Source organism: Protomyctophum bolini (genome assembly GCF_963924005.1).
Source record: "Protomyctophum bolini genome assembly, chromosome: 22".
Classification (NCBI taxonomy): domain Eukaryota; kingdom Metazoa; phylum Chordata; class Actinopteri; order Myctophiformes; family Myctophidae; genus Protomyctophum; species Protomyctophum bolini.
In genome coordinates this window covers 29,305,993-29,322,608 of record NC_137883.1, presented here as the reverse complement: position 1 = coordinate 29,322,608, position 16,616 = coordinate 29,305,993, and the positions used below count along the sequence as shown (strand labels likewise).

The following is a 16,616-nucleotide window of genomic DNA, read 5'->3' as shown; positions in this document are numbered from 1 at the left end:
AAAGACAAAAGGAGAGGGGCCAGAGAGCTCTTTTTGCTGCATGAATAATTTTTTTATTTTATGCCATCAGGTGTCACCTTAAAAAGGTCCTCCAGGATCCCATGAGAAGATCTACACCTCACCCAGACTAGGCAGGATGAAGGTTTATACACTGAACCCATTATCAACACAAGTGAATGCTATTTCACAATACCATACACCTGATGAAAAATCATAAATGCAACAATTGAATTAAGTCAATGTCAGTATTTTTCTGTATTTTTATACATTGTATACCTTTTATTTGAAATAACGTTCATGTGAAGTGCATCATTTACATTAATTCAGGGGTAATTGCCATGCTGGCTTGTGGTGGACATTTGTGTAAAAAAAAAAACTATCCATGGTCATACAAAATGAGCGGACAATAATATAACCAGAAACACAAAGAGCTGTCCCTGGCTTAGGCTGTAGGTCACCTCCTGCCCCCATGTTAGGCTCCTTTCAGTCCCCCTACCCACCTTAAAACTAAAGGTGACCTCTTTCTGTTGTTGCGACTCTGGAACTAGCCTCAGTACACAGTCTTTTATTTTTGTACTCTAGAACAATCTTCCATCACAGGCAATTGACTTCAGTGACCAGGGAGAGGGCGGGGGGGGCAACCTTACTGTTCTTGTGCCACTAGAAGGCTAGCCTGGATCCAGCTCAAAGCTGGATCCAGGTCAGACAGTTCTGATTCTGTCAGCTGCTGACTCTGAAAACTGTCCATTTCAGTTTCTGTCTGACTCTGAAAACTGACATTAGACTCTTCTATGCTCTCCTGTGCTGTGGCAGGTGCTTCTCTTTGAGCTTTAAGCTCGTGTAGATCTTCTCCACGGATGTGTGACATGGCTTGTTGTTTAAGGACTGCATTGGCATGTGTGGTGGTGATGCCCATCCTGCTCAAATGCTCGAAGACCGTTTTTGTACCACCGTACTGCAGCACACTGTTGATGTAGTATGCAAAGGCTGAAAGATGGTAATCTCTCCCTCGAAGGGCAATAGCAGCAGCTGCACAGGCTTGGTTTGTTTGCTGTCCCGATATGGTGCAGATCATAGAGAACATGAACGGTGCCATCTGCTCCAAATCCTTCTTAAGGTTGTGTAAGGAGAATTTTTTCAATTCTTCTGGGGAACTCTTCCACAGCACGAAACCATTTCTTTGATGGCATAGACGCTGGCACTCCTTGTCAATAATGTCTTCCATCACAGGTTTGAGTGCACCCATGAGACCTGAATAGAATAGAATACTTTTATTGGCAATTTTAAAAATCCCAACAATATCAAAAATAAAATGCATTGCCCAAATGGCAGTTGCAAGGAGTTTGGTGTGGATTGACATTAAAACTGTTTTGTAGCAAGGAGTTGTGACTAGTTGCATTGGTGCGGTCTGGCCTAAGAAATAAGAATAGAATCCAATGCAGCCAAAAGGTGCAGGCTATCAAGGAAAACAATCTAACTATGACCAGTTAATGTTGAGATGAAGCCATGATTTACCTGCATGCTGCACCATCAGTCTGGCTGCTGTGGTGAAGTTGCTCTTTGCCAGATTGTTTATGACTCCACTGATGTCAGAGTCACATTTATGCTTCTCTGCGTTGGTCTTACTGGGGTAATTGATGTACACCTAAAAGGATGAAATAAAAGACAGACTTTAATAGGATCGTAGTCAGAATGAGTGCCACAGACGGAAAGACCCATACATTTAGCGGTTACATTTTAAGCATAGTAGGCTAGTATCAAGCCATCCAGGGTCCTGGTGAATCATGTCCATAAAACATTTGATTCTGTGGTGTCACCACTCCTTTAAAAGAGACTTGACAAGGACAACTCCTCACACTGATGAAGGCTGTATAGCCAAAACGTTTGTCCTGAAATAAACCTCTTGAAAATTGATTATTGGTGTGAGCAACCTCTTCACCTACTCTACAATGTTATTGTATTTATTACATATATAGTATAATACAATTAAATATTCAAATATTGAGTCACCACCAGGTGCCTGGATGACTTTGTTCCAGGCTTAAAATAATGTATCTAAATATCATTGGAAATCTCTATATACCACAACATGTCTGCCAAAATGACACTGCTAGAGTTTAGATATAACATTTACATATACTGTATCATATAATAAACTACCCAATTATGTATGTGACAATAATGACAGTTAATTATGGTTATATTAGGGATAATATAATTGTAAAGTGCTTGGGGACATAAAATGTGGATGAGGATTATAGAGGAGTAGGCAGAAAAGTCCACAAATATCTAATTTTGAATGAACATTTCCTTCTACATCAAAAGGTGGGTCTTTAAATACACAAGATAAAAAAGATGAATGGGCTAAAAGAGATGAGTTCTATGCATTTACTTTATTGTAATGTATACAATGGAAATCATAAAAAGGGTGGTTCATTATTAAAATGATGATAAACACTAGAAGAAACATTTGTACGTCTCAATGTTATGATGAATTGAACATGGTGGACCCATCACCCTATTGTAAACAAGCGTAATGCTTTATGGTGTCGTTCACAGTTAACAGTTTTGGCTTGAAATGTAATGTAATTCTCCAATCCGTTAGTAAATACTTAAATCAATCAAACAGTACGAGTCAACTACAGTCTCACATAGCCAGACCTTTCACAGCTCAATGGACGTTGAGAACAACTAAAAACTAGTCATTTATGTTGCATTATTGACACGTTTCAGCATGGCAGTGTGTTGTGTTTACCTCTGTTGTACTGACACGAGATTCTGGGTTGAGACTTTTACAAAGTTTCTTTTTGCGTGGGGTCTCCGTTGGTGTGTCACGACGACTGTCCCTCTTCTCCTCTCTGCCAGATCCTCCGTCTGTTTCGGTCCCGACGTTATGCTTCCATTTATTAAGAGTACTTATGGACTCTTCTACCCTGACAAGTACTCTGTAACATGCACTGCAGATCCTCCCAGAATAGATGCCGGGTCGACACTGGAGAACGACTCCGATATCTTTGAAACGATCGCTTAAGAGTTTCTCTGCCTTTACGCTGATAAATAACACTCGTGTGTTTGTTATAACCCCCTTAACTTCCACGTTTTTGTTACACAGACGGCACGTCTTCTCTACCTCCCATTTGTCGTTGTTCGCCATTGTTTTTATTCTCCTTATTTATACTTATTTAATGTTGTTTTGCCTCCACTCATAAATCCCTCCTAATTCAAGTGTGATTCACGCATGCGCAGCAATGTGGGCGCCCGTGTCGCCTGCAAACGACGTCAGATGAAGGTGGATCTGTGGCTATCATGTGATTGGTTGAGGGAAATTCTAATCCCCTCCCCCTTAAAATCGCTCAGACAGGAGACATTGTCAGACTGCGGCATTGCAACATGTATAGAGGAACCAGTTGCTTCTATAATCTCTGAGCTTTCAAAATCACAGCTTTCATGAATGGTTGTTAAATGTCAGAAGATGCCACACGCCACAGGATCACATCACAATTAACCCTACTGATTTAGATTCTATTCTATATCAGCAGTCTCAGCAGAGTTTGCTGGGGACCCCCTCAAGGACCCCACTTTGTGAACCACTATAAGCTCTAACAGGATAACTGTTTATATACCCAATATCTTCACTTTGTCAGGATCATTTTCAGGGGCGTTCAAGAGAATACATTCAATATTTGTATGTAATTGCATTAAGTAGTAGTTACTTTGTACTATTGAATACTTAACAATAACATACTGTAGTTGCATAATACACAATATATAGTAGGCCTATATACATATACAAACAACGTCAATCGCAATTTCTGTGAAGTTATATCCCCCAATTTGTGTTTGGCCGTTCACACGTATACAGTATGTGCAAAAACACATAGCAGAGTCATGGTTTGAGCAGGTCTGAGAGGCCGGCTAGAACCAGTTCACAGACAATGCACAATGTTTATCTCTATTTGAAATGAGGTCGTAATTTGCAACATTCAGGTATGAGGCCTGCATTGGAGATTTATGGGGTGGGGGGTGGGGGCAGTTTTTGTATGAGTCACAAGGTGAAACCACAACACCTTCTATGTTAACTGTGGCAGCGGAATCTGAAGGTTCCATGCAGGTTCGATTCCCACTCCTCCTGGCAAAGTGTCCATGAGCAAGACACGTACTGAACCGTACTCAACTGGTCCCGATGTGCAGGTTGGCCCCTTGCATGGTTTCCTCCGCCAGCAGTGTGTGCCTGGGTGAATGTGAAGTGCATTGTAATGTAAAGCGCTTTGGAGAAAGGTGCTGTATAAATGCAGTCAATTTACCATTGATGGTTATATAGGAGCCAAATGGACCCCCTTGTACCAGCCAGGTATGCAACTCTACAAATTGAACCAGTGTGTACACTTGTTAAATCAACACAGAGGATATGTTACAGTTACACTATAGATTGGGGTCCCCCTTCTGAACGCTTGCGAGTTGCAACCAGCAGGGCCCTGGTCTGACTCGGGCCCAGGTCTGAACTGCAGGGCCCAGTTCTAGGAACCTGGTAAACCATTCCGTTCTTGTTTCTTGTTCTGGCAGAACACACAACCGGGACGGTTTACTACCAGGCTACATGGGTTGAGCCCAGGGGTCATCGCCATGTTGGCTTGTGGTGAGTCGTGGACATTTTTGTCAAAATTCAATTTTTGCCACAGACATACAAAATGAGCAGAAACACATAGCCCTGAATGACCATAACAAGTCTGTAACTCTGAGTGTGTACACTCTCAGTCAGAGTTAAGGAGGTCCAAATAAAATGTTTGAGAACCACTGGTGGACTCTATATATGCCATAGTGTGGTAGTAATAGGTGACTCTAAGGTAAGGGGTCAGATTGGGCCAAACTGAAAGCCCACTGTGGCGATTGCCTTGATGGTGAAATTCCTGAGCCAGCCCTGCCCGGTAAAAAGCTACAACATTTGCTACGTGTTCTCTTACATGGCTCTCTCACACGTTACGTGCCCATTCGTCACTGAAAGTCATCTTATACTGTAAGTACTGGAGGAGGACTTGTCTCACAAACAAGTCTTCCAGTATCTTGCCTTAACGTTTCAAGCAGAGGAGAGCCAAGGTAAGAGCATGTTCTTACAGTTGCATGTGAACCTGTGATGTTAAAATTCTTCAGTTAGACTTTAAATGTATTTCTTTTATACTTTTACATTTTCAACAGGCTTGTGTGTGATGATGTACAGCATGCATTCCATGGCTGTTCTCATGGCATTCATTCCAGCTCCTGGTATGAATGTGGACGTGGTGTCTACCGCGTACAGAGGTAGGCCTACTGTCCCTGGTTATTGTTTATTCAATAACCAGAAGACTTGCATCAAACTTTAAATGCTGGCATAGTTCATAATTAGACAACCTTACTATTCTCTCATATTTGTCATGATACCACATTCTGAGCAGCATGACCATACCTTACTGTACAAAGAATACTGCATACATGTGAAAAGAAATATTGCATTTGGTGTACAACAGCTTATCCATGGTGTCTTGTGTTATTGGTTGGCAGCCTCGATAGATGCACCTCATGGGCAAGTGCACTTCTTCGGGTCCTTCCAAAACCAATGTAAACCTTTCCCACCTGGGGGTTTCTACACAGTCTCTGCCGTGTACTTCCAGCACATTGTGGAGGAAGTGGTTCCAACTTCCAACTGCTGTCGTGCTCTTGCTGAAGGACTGCAGTGGATTTGACATGACGGGACAATTAACCTACCTCCTTCGAGACGGGTAGGTCTATGTGTGTAGATGGCTTGTGTGTGTGTGTGTGTGTGTGTGTGTGTGTGTCCTTCCTTAACTATAGTAGTGGTGGACAGTAGTAGGCTACATTGATTTACTTGAGTATTGCAGGCCTACTAAAAGCCAGCATGTGACTCAAACTTTCACTATTTTTGGAAAATTCCTGAGAATCCTTTCGATACACATTGACGATGAAGGAAAAATGTACTTTGCAATTAATACTTTTTGAACACTTAAGTACAGACCTCTACATACTTTGTCTAATATAGAGTGAAAGAATGAAGGATGAAATAGTAAGGTAGCACGTGGGGCCCTGCCTTTCTTCTCCCCATATTATTTCTGGTGGACAACCTTTGATGTTATGGCAAATGCAGGTTTCCTTAAAAAAGGGTGGGTTTTCCCCCTGGGTACCATGCAGGTGTCCTGCCATCCCTGAGGTGACGGTGCTGGAGAATGGCGTTTCCCTCAGGCTCGTTTCTCTGTCCTGGCAAGCGTAGAGCTGCTCCAGCGCATCCCGGCAGGCCTACTCAACATAACCTGCACCTTTTGGATCTGTGACCCGGCAGTCTCCATCTGTTCTCCTGTAAGCTTACACACTGACAACACACAGTGAAGCACAGCATGTGAATATATTGTAGTAGTGCATGTTTTGAAAGTGTGTAGTGAATATTGTTCTCCATGTGTTCTCACTGCTCGCCAAGGTTATTATATTTAACTAAAACGAACGAAAAAACTAAAAGTAAAATAAAATAAAATACATTTTTGTTAACTGAACTAAATAAAAACTAGAAAAGGAAAAGAGAAGCGGTAACTATAACTGAAACTGTATTGTGTGTTTACAAAATAACTAACTAAAACTAACTGGAATTATGGACATGCCCTTAGTTTTCGTAGTGTTTACTGTTTACTTAATCTGTAATGTTCTTTTTTTGAACAGTTTTTTTATCTGTTCTTGAGCTTTTATTACACAATACTTACTCTGGCCCTTTTCAATCGAAAAAGGCTGAAAAAACTAACACTAAGCGTAAAATAAATAAAAACTATAGCAAACTCACTCTAAAAACGAACTAAAACAAACTGAATTAGAAAAAAATAAGTCAAAACTAACTAAAACTCAACTATAATGAAAAATCCAAAACTATTATAACCTTGGTGCTCGCTCCATTCACAGGTTTGCCCAAAGCCAAAGCGGACAGATGACGTCTGTGAGTATCTATACGTTAATATTGTGAAATACAAGGATGGATTTGAAATAAATTGTGAAATAAATTTTGAAATAAATTGCGTTTTCTCTCTTCTTCAGTGGTCAAAAAAGAGCTGTAGAGGGCCTGCCCTCCTGCCTGCCTGCATGTGTGGTGGAGAGGAGAGGGACGTGATGACGTCACCATTGCTCACCAGACCACTACCCAAATGGCCCCACAGATATCTTTCTTGAACTTAAGAAGATAATGTAGGATAATATCTACGCAACATTTTAAACGAGACCTCCCTCACTTTGGTGGTAAGAAGATATTTATATGGAAGATTCCAAGTCAATTCCCAGTTCAAGTTATTAACAAATCTGGACCAATGAATAGGATAGGCTACTACATATGAACTAATCATATTTTTCTGGAACAAAGTCTGTATGTACTTCTAGTGTTTCAGCTGTGTAGATGTCATTACAATCTCCCCTCCCCTCTCTACTGTACTCTCCTCTCTTGCTCCCCTCCCCTCCCTTGATGCAGTTTGTCTGTATTCTTTGCAGCAGAGGGCAGTAACAGCTTGATAGTCTGCATGGTTATTATTTGTTTATGGTTTCCACAAAGAGGAAAATCGCACAAACAAATAAAGGAATATACCACACAATGGGATGGACATTATCTGCATTCAATAACGTCATCATTATGCCTTAATATGCATACCAAACTAAATTAATATAGCCAAATCAACAGAATATATGTGAAAATAATAATTGTAGTATTGGAAAGTAATCAATTAGCAACAACTGTATATTATATGTCACTATGAGCTTGTAGATATGCTTTTTCTTTTAAAAACATTGTGACAAATCTTTGAATATATATGGCCAAATAGACCCCACATGTTGGGGTCCTCACATAAGTTTTTCAGAAGACATACATTAAATTATAGATTCTGCCTCAGGTGTAAATGGACTATTTCACAACATATTCACTGTTATGTGTAAGTTAATGATCTGTTCTCCTTGCCTTGCTTTTTATGGAATGTAAGGGAGAAAATGGTACATTTTTACATTCTTTTTGGGAATGTACAGTGGTTTTTCCCCTTATGGAAAGAGGTCCTGGGGAAACTTGGTGAATGCCCAAGATCCTGTCTCCTGGGAGATAGCACACTTTTGCCACAAGGTGTCACCAAGGCACAACATGCATTGGTGACTGCAGGCAAGCCTTATTATCACTGCAGCCAGGCAGTGGACCCAATTTATGAAACTGCAACTTATAAGTATTCAATTGCCAGAAAGAACAATGTTGAAAATGAAACTAAATGAAAGTTCCATTTCGTGTGGGACTACTTTTATTTATATAAAGGATTGGTGCATAATGCATTATTAACAATTTGTAAATATTACAGATATGACAATCACTATTGTTAACAAGAATGTAGAGGGGTGTTGTCCATTAGTTACTTTTGACTGCGTGCGTGTTGTGTTTTGTTTTTCGTCTTTTTATTTGTGTATTCTTATTTTATATATTGAAAAATCTATTATAAAAAAGACCAAATGCTTTCCATTAAAAGTAGGCCTATAGTATATATGCAATATGCAGGTGAAAGTGAAAGCCACCATGCACCCATGCCCAGCCCTGGATCAAGACAAGTAGGCAATGGAAACAAGACAAGTGCAAGTGATAAGATCTTCTCCACACACTTTAAACAGTAGCTGCTGACACTACAGCTACTGTGGCTACAGCATATTATTATTTATATACTGTGCAGTGTGCAGTAAACAGTTCCAATGGAGTACAGTACAGCATATTGATTGGAGAGGAGGCCTTAGCGGGCTTCTCGCGATGTCTGGCACCTCCCTCCCTCCCTGTCTAGAGAGTCACTCACTCATACAATATGGCTTCCAAACAGCCAAAGTAAAAATGAATAGTGAATACCCAATAAAGTAGAAATGAGAAAAGCTTCGTAGTATTTCTCACAAACATGGACTTTTATTGGGATTACTTTCGGATTCCGTGAAAAAGAAACAACCGGATTCCTTTCTCGGACGCACGTGGAAAGGTAACCTTTTTTACCCTTCTTTTTGTGCTTTGTTTTGTTTGTCTTTGTTTGAGAACATCTATCTTTAAAGCTTAATAAATTAATATATACAATTGTTTTTCTCTGGAAACGGCACAGTTCGCCTCTTTAAACTAAAAACGTTTTTTTACGCGCATATCCAATAGCTCTTATATCCTCCAAAAAGAGAGAGAGAAAAAAGAGGCGAGCACAGAGCGGCTGGGAATTGTTTCTTCGCTGTTAGCCTAGCCACTTAGTTTGCAACGATTACAAAGAACCAAAGCTTGTATGTTTACGTACATGGTTCATGTACGTTCTGTCCGCGTGGTGTGTTTAAATGGTCGATTTAATACGACAGCACACAAGTGTCAGCAGTACGAGTTTGGCATGAGTTGTTAGCCAGCCTAGCCACCGGCCGGTTAGCCTGCTAGCTAAAGGTTGATGGTTCCACTCCCGAGGGAGTGCAGTATCAGTGCTCTCCTCTGTGTCTGTCTGGCTGTCTGGTACACGTGTGGTGGTACCTGCTGTGCATACGTTCAGGTACCGGATGACGAGATAGTACATAAATAATTAGGAAGTGTGTATTGCTGCTACAACCACTTGACTACAGTACTATCACTACTGTTATTGTGAGTGGCTGCTACTATGGATAATTTGGAAGTGTTCGTACTGCTTTGCTGCTATAGCCTTTGACGATGAAGAGTGGAGACTATCATAGATGTATTTTTTATCGATTCTGGCTTTTGTTTTCAGACTAGATAAAATACATAGATAGCTTACTACTAGCATTACTACTATTACATTACTATCACTTCTGGTATTGTGACGGTTTCTACTTTACTACTATTACTGTTGTTATTGTGACTGACTACTATTACAATACTACAGTATTGAATGGTCTTATTTGTACTGTGGCCACGTTCAGGTGTTTAGACAGAACTGACAGTTGGGTCCAATCTCAAACGAGCCTTTGCGAGCAACCTGCCTGAAAGTTTTATTTACCTGCCAGAGGCAGGTGGGCAATCCTTATGGCCTATTCATACTCCAGCTTTAGGTGATAAGTTGACCAACGAAAACTACAACATGATGTCACACCGCAGTGGTAAACGCTTCACCGCTCGCCCAAACACATCTGTTTTTACTAACCACCGTTTCAGTGGTCACCTTATCACCTACAACTGGAGTATGAATAGGCCTTTAGTGTCAACGCCTGTGCTATTACTACTGCAGTTCTACTGCTATTACAATGGTCCTGCTACTGTGCTGCTATTACACTGTCCTTATTGTGACTGCTGCTGCTGCACTGTTTATACTGTGACTGCTAATACTACCACTATTACAATGTTACTACTATTTCTATTAATGTGACTCGTTACAATACCGATTGTTTCTAAACCCATAAATACAATGATGATGCTTGCCAATAGAATGTGGTTCCCCAATTAGCTTTCCCCAAGGGGTATGCAGTAAGCAGCATGCACTATGCACGCACAACGCAGATTAATTCATTCATTTTAGAATTTATGTAGATTAGAATTTAAGAGCTATTTGACAGTTGCAGAAACATAATTGCCTTCCTTGATGCATTAACAAGCATCAACAAGACACACACACACACACACACACACACACACACACACACACACACACACACACACACACACACACACACACACACACACCCTCTCCTCTGCAGTAAAGTCTAAAGTGACTGGAGTCTCATTTCTCTCCAAAAGCCATTGACTATGATGGAGTATGATTAAGGATGACTATGATTATTATGGTAATCTATCACACACACCATACTTGTAACTTTCACAAAAACAAAACAAAAAACAAAACAAACAATTGGACAAGTACAGATGGTCTCCCCCCCAGGCCGCAAATGGTCCGCATGCCGCCTATTGGAGAACCCTGCATGCATAGATGTTGGCTTATAGAACTTGTTCTTAATTTATAGATTTGTAGTACAACTGTGACACCATTGCATTATGTATTATGAAATATGAATAAGCTTTAGGATGGAAGATAGTTATCATTGATAACTAAACAAATGATTGTTGTGTTTATTGGTAACCATTACGTTTCATATCCCACACAGTATACTGCCCACAATTTACAATTCAGGCATTTAGCAGATACTCTTAATCCAGACTCCAGAGTGATTTACAGTAAGCAAAAACATGGTAATGCATCGATTCATATACATAAAAAATTTAAATAGTCATCATGAATCATACCAGTGGAATATCTACCGGTATATAATTAAACTATGCGTATATAGTATATACTATAGAGTCAGTGCTATGTCTATATAAAATGCTATCTAAGTTACATAAGTTGAGCCTTTGCATATGCCTGTAAGGTCGTCGAGGCTAGGGCAAGTGCTACATGGAGTCTGAAGAGGTTGGTTTTCAGACTACGGTGGAAAATTGGGAGTGACGGCTGTAACTTTTAACTAGCCAAAGAGAAATTAATTAAAAAATAATAATAATAATGAGAAAAAAGTGCACTCAGTGGGGCCCATAGCATCAACCCAAGTTAACCCAAACCATGTCCGCGCCTAAATCAGGCTGATCCGGTGCGTCTCAGGAGCGGACACAATACTTGAATAAAGAAGGCGCCAGAGCAACTCGGGATGATTGGAGCCTTTTAATTACTTTTAATAACAGGATGCAAAGCAAAATAAAACTACGTTTTAATGTCACGTTACATCTCCGTCAACATCGAAACATTGTCGCTTTCTTACTTTGCACCCTGTAATTAAAGTATAAGGCCCCAAATCATCCATGTTGTTGGACACTTGCAGTAAAATGACTACTAAGTAGAGCAGTGGTTTTCTACCCTTTTCATATCAAGGACGATTCTTTATTTGGCATTTGAGCCACGGCACGGACCACCATTTGATGACATTTAGCCTCTCAGACCCTAGACTTACGATCTTTTGTTGTCGTCCACAATTCCAAGGTGTAATGATGGTGGTACCATAGATGAGATATCAGGCAAACATTTATCAAAATAACAATTATTCTACATTCTCTAATTGTGTAGACTTCTTGTAAATTAAGTAATGCAGATGTTTAAACCAAATGGACCCATAAGGCTCAAAAGTTAATTTTACGCTCTCAAGAGTTAAAGATCTATAAGGGTCCATTTGGTTACCAACTATCCATCATGAACCCATTTTGACCTGAGATCAGATTCTATAAATGTCTTCTACATCCTGACAGTTTTCTGAAAAAGTTATGTTTCTATGTCAGTCGTTCTTCGATTAAAAAAAAATAGCAGACCTACAAGCTCGTAGCGCTCCACTCGGTGGCGCGCTATGAGCTTGTAGATCTGCTATTTTTTTTATAACGTATGGGTGTCAAGTCACAGATTCATAGAAAATAAAACATTAGATTTTAGTATCAGTGACTGGGGTAAACAAACGTACTGTATGAATCACAGAGATCGTGGGCAGACATATTGAGAAGACTGTTATTGTGCAAAACATGGCCCTTCAAGACAAAAGAAAAAGAAAATAAATTTCTCCCCTTCAAGTCCCAATTTATTATAGCCAATTCCCAATTCCCCAGCCTCTCTACAAGCACTCCATCTCTGCTAACCCCCACAATCAGTCATTGGGAGGGTGAAGAAAGCCTCAGGTCTCCTCCGATACAAGCCAACATCTTCTTTCCACCCGACAGTGAAAGGTCTCACTAGGGGGGCGTAACGCATGTGGAGGTACACGCTATCTCCCCCCACCTCCTCCCTCCCCTGAAGATTTGCAATTTTTCAATAGCTAAAGCATAACATAATGCTAACACCAAAAAGGGGTTCCCGCCCTAACTCGCTGAAAACCACTGAAGTAGAGGAACAATGTTAAATCCCTATATATATATATGAAGTAGAGTCCAGTCTACTTCATATATTGCCCTATTAATTCAATTAAATAAATGTATCAAAGGCACTGCTTCACACTGGGTGTAATTTTTTTATTTATAGCAAAGCATACCCTTCTGGGACATTCCTATGAAAGCCATATTGCCTATGAGTAATCGGGCGTGCTGTAGCAGCTGCCCGTCTTGGTTCTCGTACCTCTGCGCCTCCGGTTACAGCAACAACCGCAGCAGCACTTTGCTCCTCTCCTCTCCTCTATGCTTTTGTCCTGCTTCTCCTTCACTTCCACTGTTCTGGCGTCCACTCCTATCCGACTTAGTGAGTTTCCTTGCCTGACCGCCTGTCCTGTCCAGTTAGAGAATCGGTCAATGAAATTGTATTTAAAACCACTTTAAAAATGTCCAGTCCAACTCTATTTGGTCCCCATATAATTACACTTTCAGAGAGAGAGAATAACTCATGCTTCTTTACGGGAATCGTACATGCGCTAATGTCTCTCTGAGAGGGAGTCTGAATCTGTCAGTTGTCATTGAGATTGATAGCTGTCCCACATCAGTGTGTATAGTAAGGTCTGCCTCCAGGAAGAAGGCAGATTGCATATTCCTATGGTTGCTGTAACCTTAATGTGCGCCGATAGCCTATGTGAAGTTCCAGAACGTTTTCCCCTCCCTTCACGGAATGATACACCAGGATCTGTGAATCCTGCTGGCTTCATTGACATCTACCCAATGCTTGTTGTTAATGTGCTTGCTGACTGCTGACATTATCGGGTATCTTTTGTGAATGATGACAATTCCAATTGAACATTGATTCAACATTCACGTGACACAATGTGTTTGTTGTATCATCTATTTCTCATTGTCGGTGTGCTGTCTGGGGTTGAAGAGAATGTAAAGACTAGCTAGACAAGATCATCTGTGCCTTCTTGCAACTAGCATTGCATTATTGCCTGCTCTGAGTCTGTACACTACTCTGTGCCAAACGACAGTCAAGACATGAAGACAGTAACTGATTAAATAATGATTTGTAGTCCATCATTATGCTGATCTACCAGTTCTCAATGTGTTTCATTGCGAAGCAAGCAGCAACCTGCTAATCAGCATCACTTGAAGTTCGGGCCAAGGGGTAGACATTTGAGGACATTTTATTTTTATTTTCTTATTAGGGTTGCATCCATCATACAACGATGTAGCAGATAAAAAACTAGTAGATCTGCTATTTCCGGCCTGCAGCCTTGTATGACCAAATATAAATCAGGCTTTGGGTTTCAGATTAAGTCACAAGGTCCTGTCAGCTCATCATGATTGTGTAGGCAATGGATTCGATTAGCAATGCCTGGAGGAGGCTGCAGTCTGTGCACTAGTCTGTGCTTGTTATGTGTGAGCTGTAAAATTACTGGAGTTATCGTTTCTACGAAGAGGATATCTTCTGAAAACGCTACACCACTGACACTACATTAGCCTCTAGATCTGTCCTTTTTTAGCAAGCAGCACAGTTGTACTACTACTCACAGTTGAGCATAACTTGAGCTTACTTGCATACTCTGTTACACAGAAAATAAATCATCAATGCATCAAAAGTAATCAACAAAATACAATAAAAACTGGTCAAACATTGGCCAAATTGTCAAATATAAAGAGGCAATTGTTTTTAAAATAGCTGATCTACAAGCTTGAAGATCTGCTATTTTGACTATCTGTCTATGCCTGAGAACTGAGTGAAACTAAGTGTGTGTGTGTGTGTGTGTGTGTGTGATAAAGTGAAGAACTACAGTTGCACATGCCATGAGTTTTACACACAGAATACAAGTTCAAGTACAGCATCAAGAACACAAAGCACAGTTAATTTCACCCTAACTCACACTTCTCCTCTCCCCCTCTATCTGTTCCATCTGCAACTCCACCCAGTGCTCTTGAACTTGAACGTGTAACAGCATAACAGGGTACCTCTCGCTCTCCTCATCTTTTGCCTTTTTCAAGCCTATATATATATTTTTTAAATTTGTGCAAATCAGACATTTCTGTATTTCATAACAAAACAGTGTACAGTAAGCAAAAACAACACACGTTAATACATCAAATGCATAAAAAATAGTCGCCAAGAATCATGAGGAAGCTAAGAACCTAGCATTTGTCTAACCGTAGAAAAACTGTACAGTAAAGCTATAAGTATACACTATTCTAGAGTGCAATGTCTACATGAAATGCAATCTGAATTACATGAGGCTAGTGCAAGTGCTACAGGCTAAGATGGAGTCTGAAGAGGTGGGTTGTCAGTCTGCAGTAAATGATTGCAATGGGAAGTTCATTCCATAGTTTTGGAGCCAGAAGGGAGAAGAGAAAACGTGCATACAATGAACAGCAAGATGTCTTTTCTCTGCTGGAGGTGTAAAAACAGAGAGGGACTTTGTTTCATCCATATGCTCTGGTCATGCAGTGTTTGTGTCATCATTTTGGCACTAAATTGAAGATGCAGTCTCATCCTCCTTGGGGGTTTCTGTTTCCCATTCCCCCTCGCCTATGCCTTTTGGGCACTGGGGGAACACAACAGACACGAAAAGCAATACATTGACCTAGCTTCTATAGCAGCAAAGAAATGTATCACAATACTGTACATTGGACGTCTTCTATCCCTCCTCCTATTTCACATTGGTTAAATTAACTATCCAGACACACACCCCTCCAGATAATGCCCAACCCCCCAGTTTTTTTCTTGTCCCTTCTTTTGTGATTATCATTATTTATGAGGATATTGAGCTCTAGTTTGTGGCATTGTGCTAATTGTGGCTTTGTCCCCAACCCCTCAGCCCTCTGCTCTGTATACTTGCATCTGTTGTCTTGTGTGTTATCTTGCTGTTGTGTCTGTTGGGCAGCTCAAAGGGAAAAAAGAAAAGTGCACTGGGAATTTCATGTTTTAACAATTGAGCTGTCAGAATGTTTGCACTGTGAATGAATACATTATTAAAAGTAGTAGTAGTAGAAAAAAAGTAGTGGTAATTAGAAATAGGAATACTATAGTCTTAAGTCTTCATAGCCATTAAGTTCTTTGGAATAGTTTCATCCCTCTTCTATTTGCATGCAAGAACACAACCCTTTCTCTCATTCATTCCTCTCCACGACAATTAACATTCTGGTCATTTACTGGTAGCATCCACACAGACTTAGAACTCTATAGCAGTTGGCTACTTCTGGTTGTTATAACACTATTAGTAGTAGGAGTACTAAGAACTTAAGAAGTCATTAATAGTTGTACTAAAAGCAGAAACAATTCTGGTTTTCATTTTAACAGTCAGCACTATTTCTAATGCTATACTTAGTAGCAGCAGTAAAATAAAATGTATACTTATACAGATTATGGTATTAATGTAATTAATAGTTGAGCAGTAACATGAATATGCAGTAATGTAATAACAGTAGTTGCTAAATAGTATTAATAGAAAAGTACAAATCATTTGATTAAGATAAATGTCTAGAAATACTCATGCATTTTGCCATTTGTCATTTTGATGATAATAATAATAATTTCTTATCACTGTTACTTTTGACTATTGCTTCTTTTTGTTTTAGTTATGGTATTTGATATTGTTTGTAGGCTACTGTTTATTAGTTTATTTCTTTGCACTCACTGTATTATGTACTGGGAAAGCTTACTAGGAAAAAGAGGAAGAAACAAGAGTGCATTAAGGCTTGCATGTCCTACTCAGCTGTCAAATTGTTGTATTATATAATA

At 40.0% G+C, this 16,616-nt stretch overlaps 2 protein-coding genes across 3 annotated transcripts in view; one reads left to right on the top strand and one right to left on the bottom strand.

Moving 5' to 3' along the window:
* Positions 1-76: 76 nt before the first annotated feature.
* Positions 77-3,154, bottom strand: LOC308309757 (uncharacterized protein; the record flags this gene model as incomplete). The annotated part of the gene is made up of 3 exons (XM_080755673.1): positions 77-1,251; positions 1,516-1,645; positions 2,756-3,154. 3 exons carry the CDS (start codon positions 3,152-3,154, stop codon positions 644-646), a joined length of 1,137 nt encoding a protein of 378 aa, XP_080611799.1. The 3' UTR covers positions 77-643.
* Positions 3,155-8,833: 5,679 nt separating this feature from the next.
* apc (APC regulator of WNT signaling pathway) overlaps positions 8,834-16,616 on the top strand; it is a 45,886-nt gene continuing 38,103 nt past the window's right edge. For both annotated transcript variants that reach the window (XM_080755415.1, XM_080755414.1), the window contains exon 1: positions 8,834-9,008. The gene's annotated coding sequence lies outside the window, so the exon portion shown is untranslated. The remainder of the gene's footprint in view (positions 9,009-16,616) is intronic.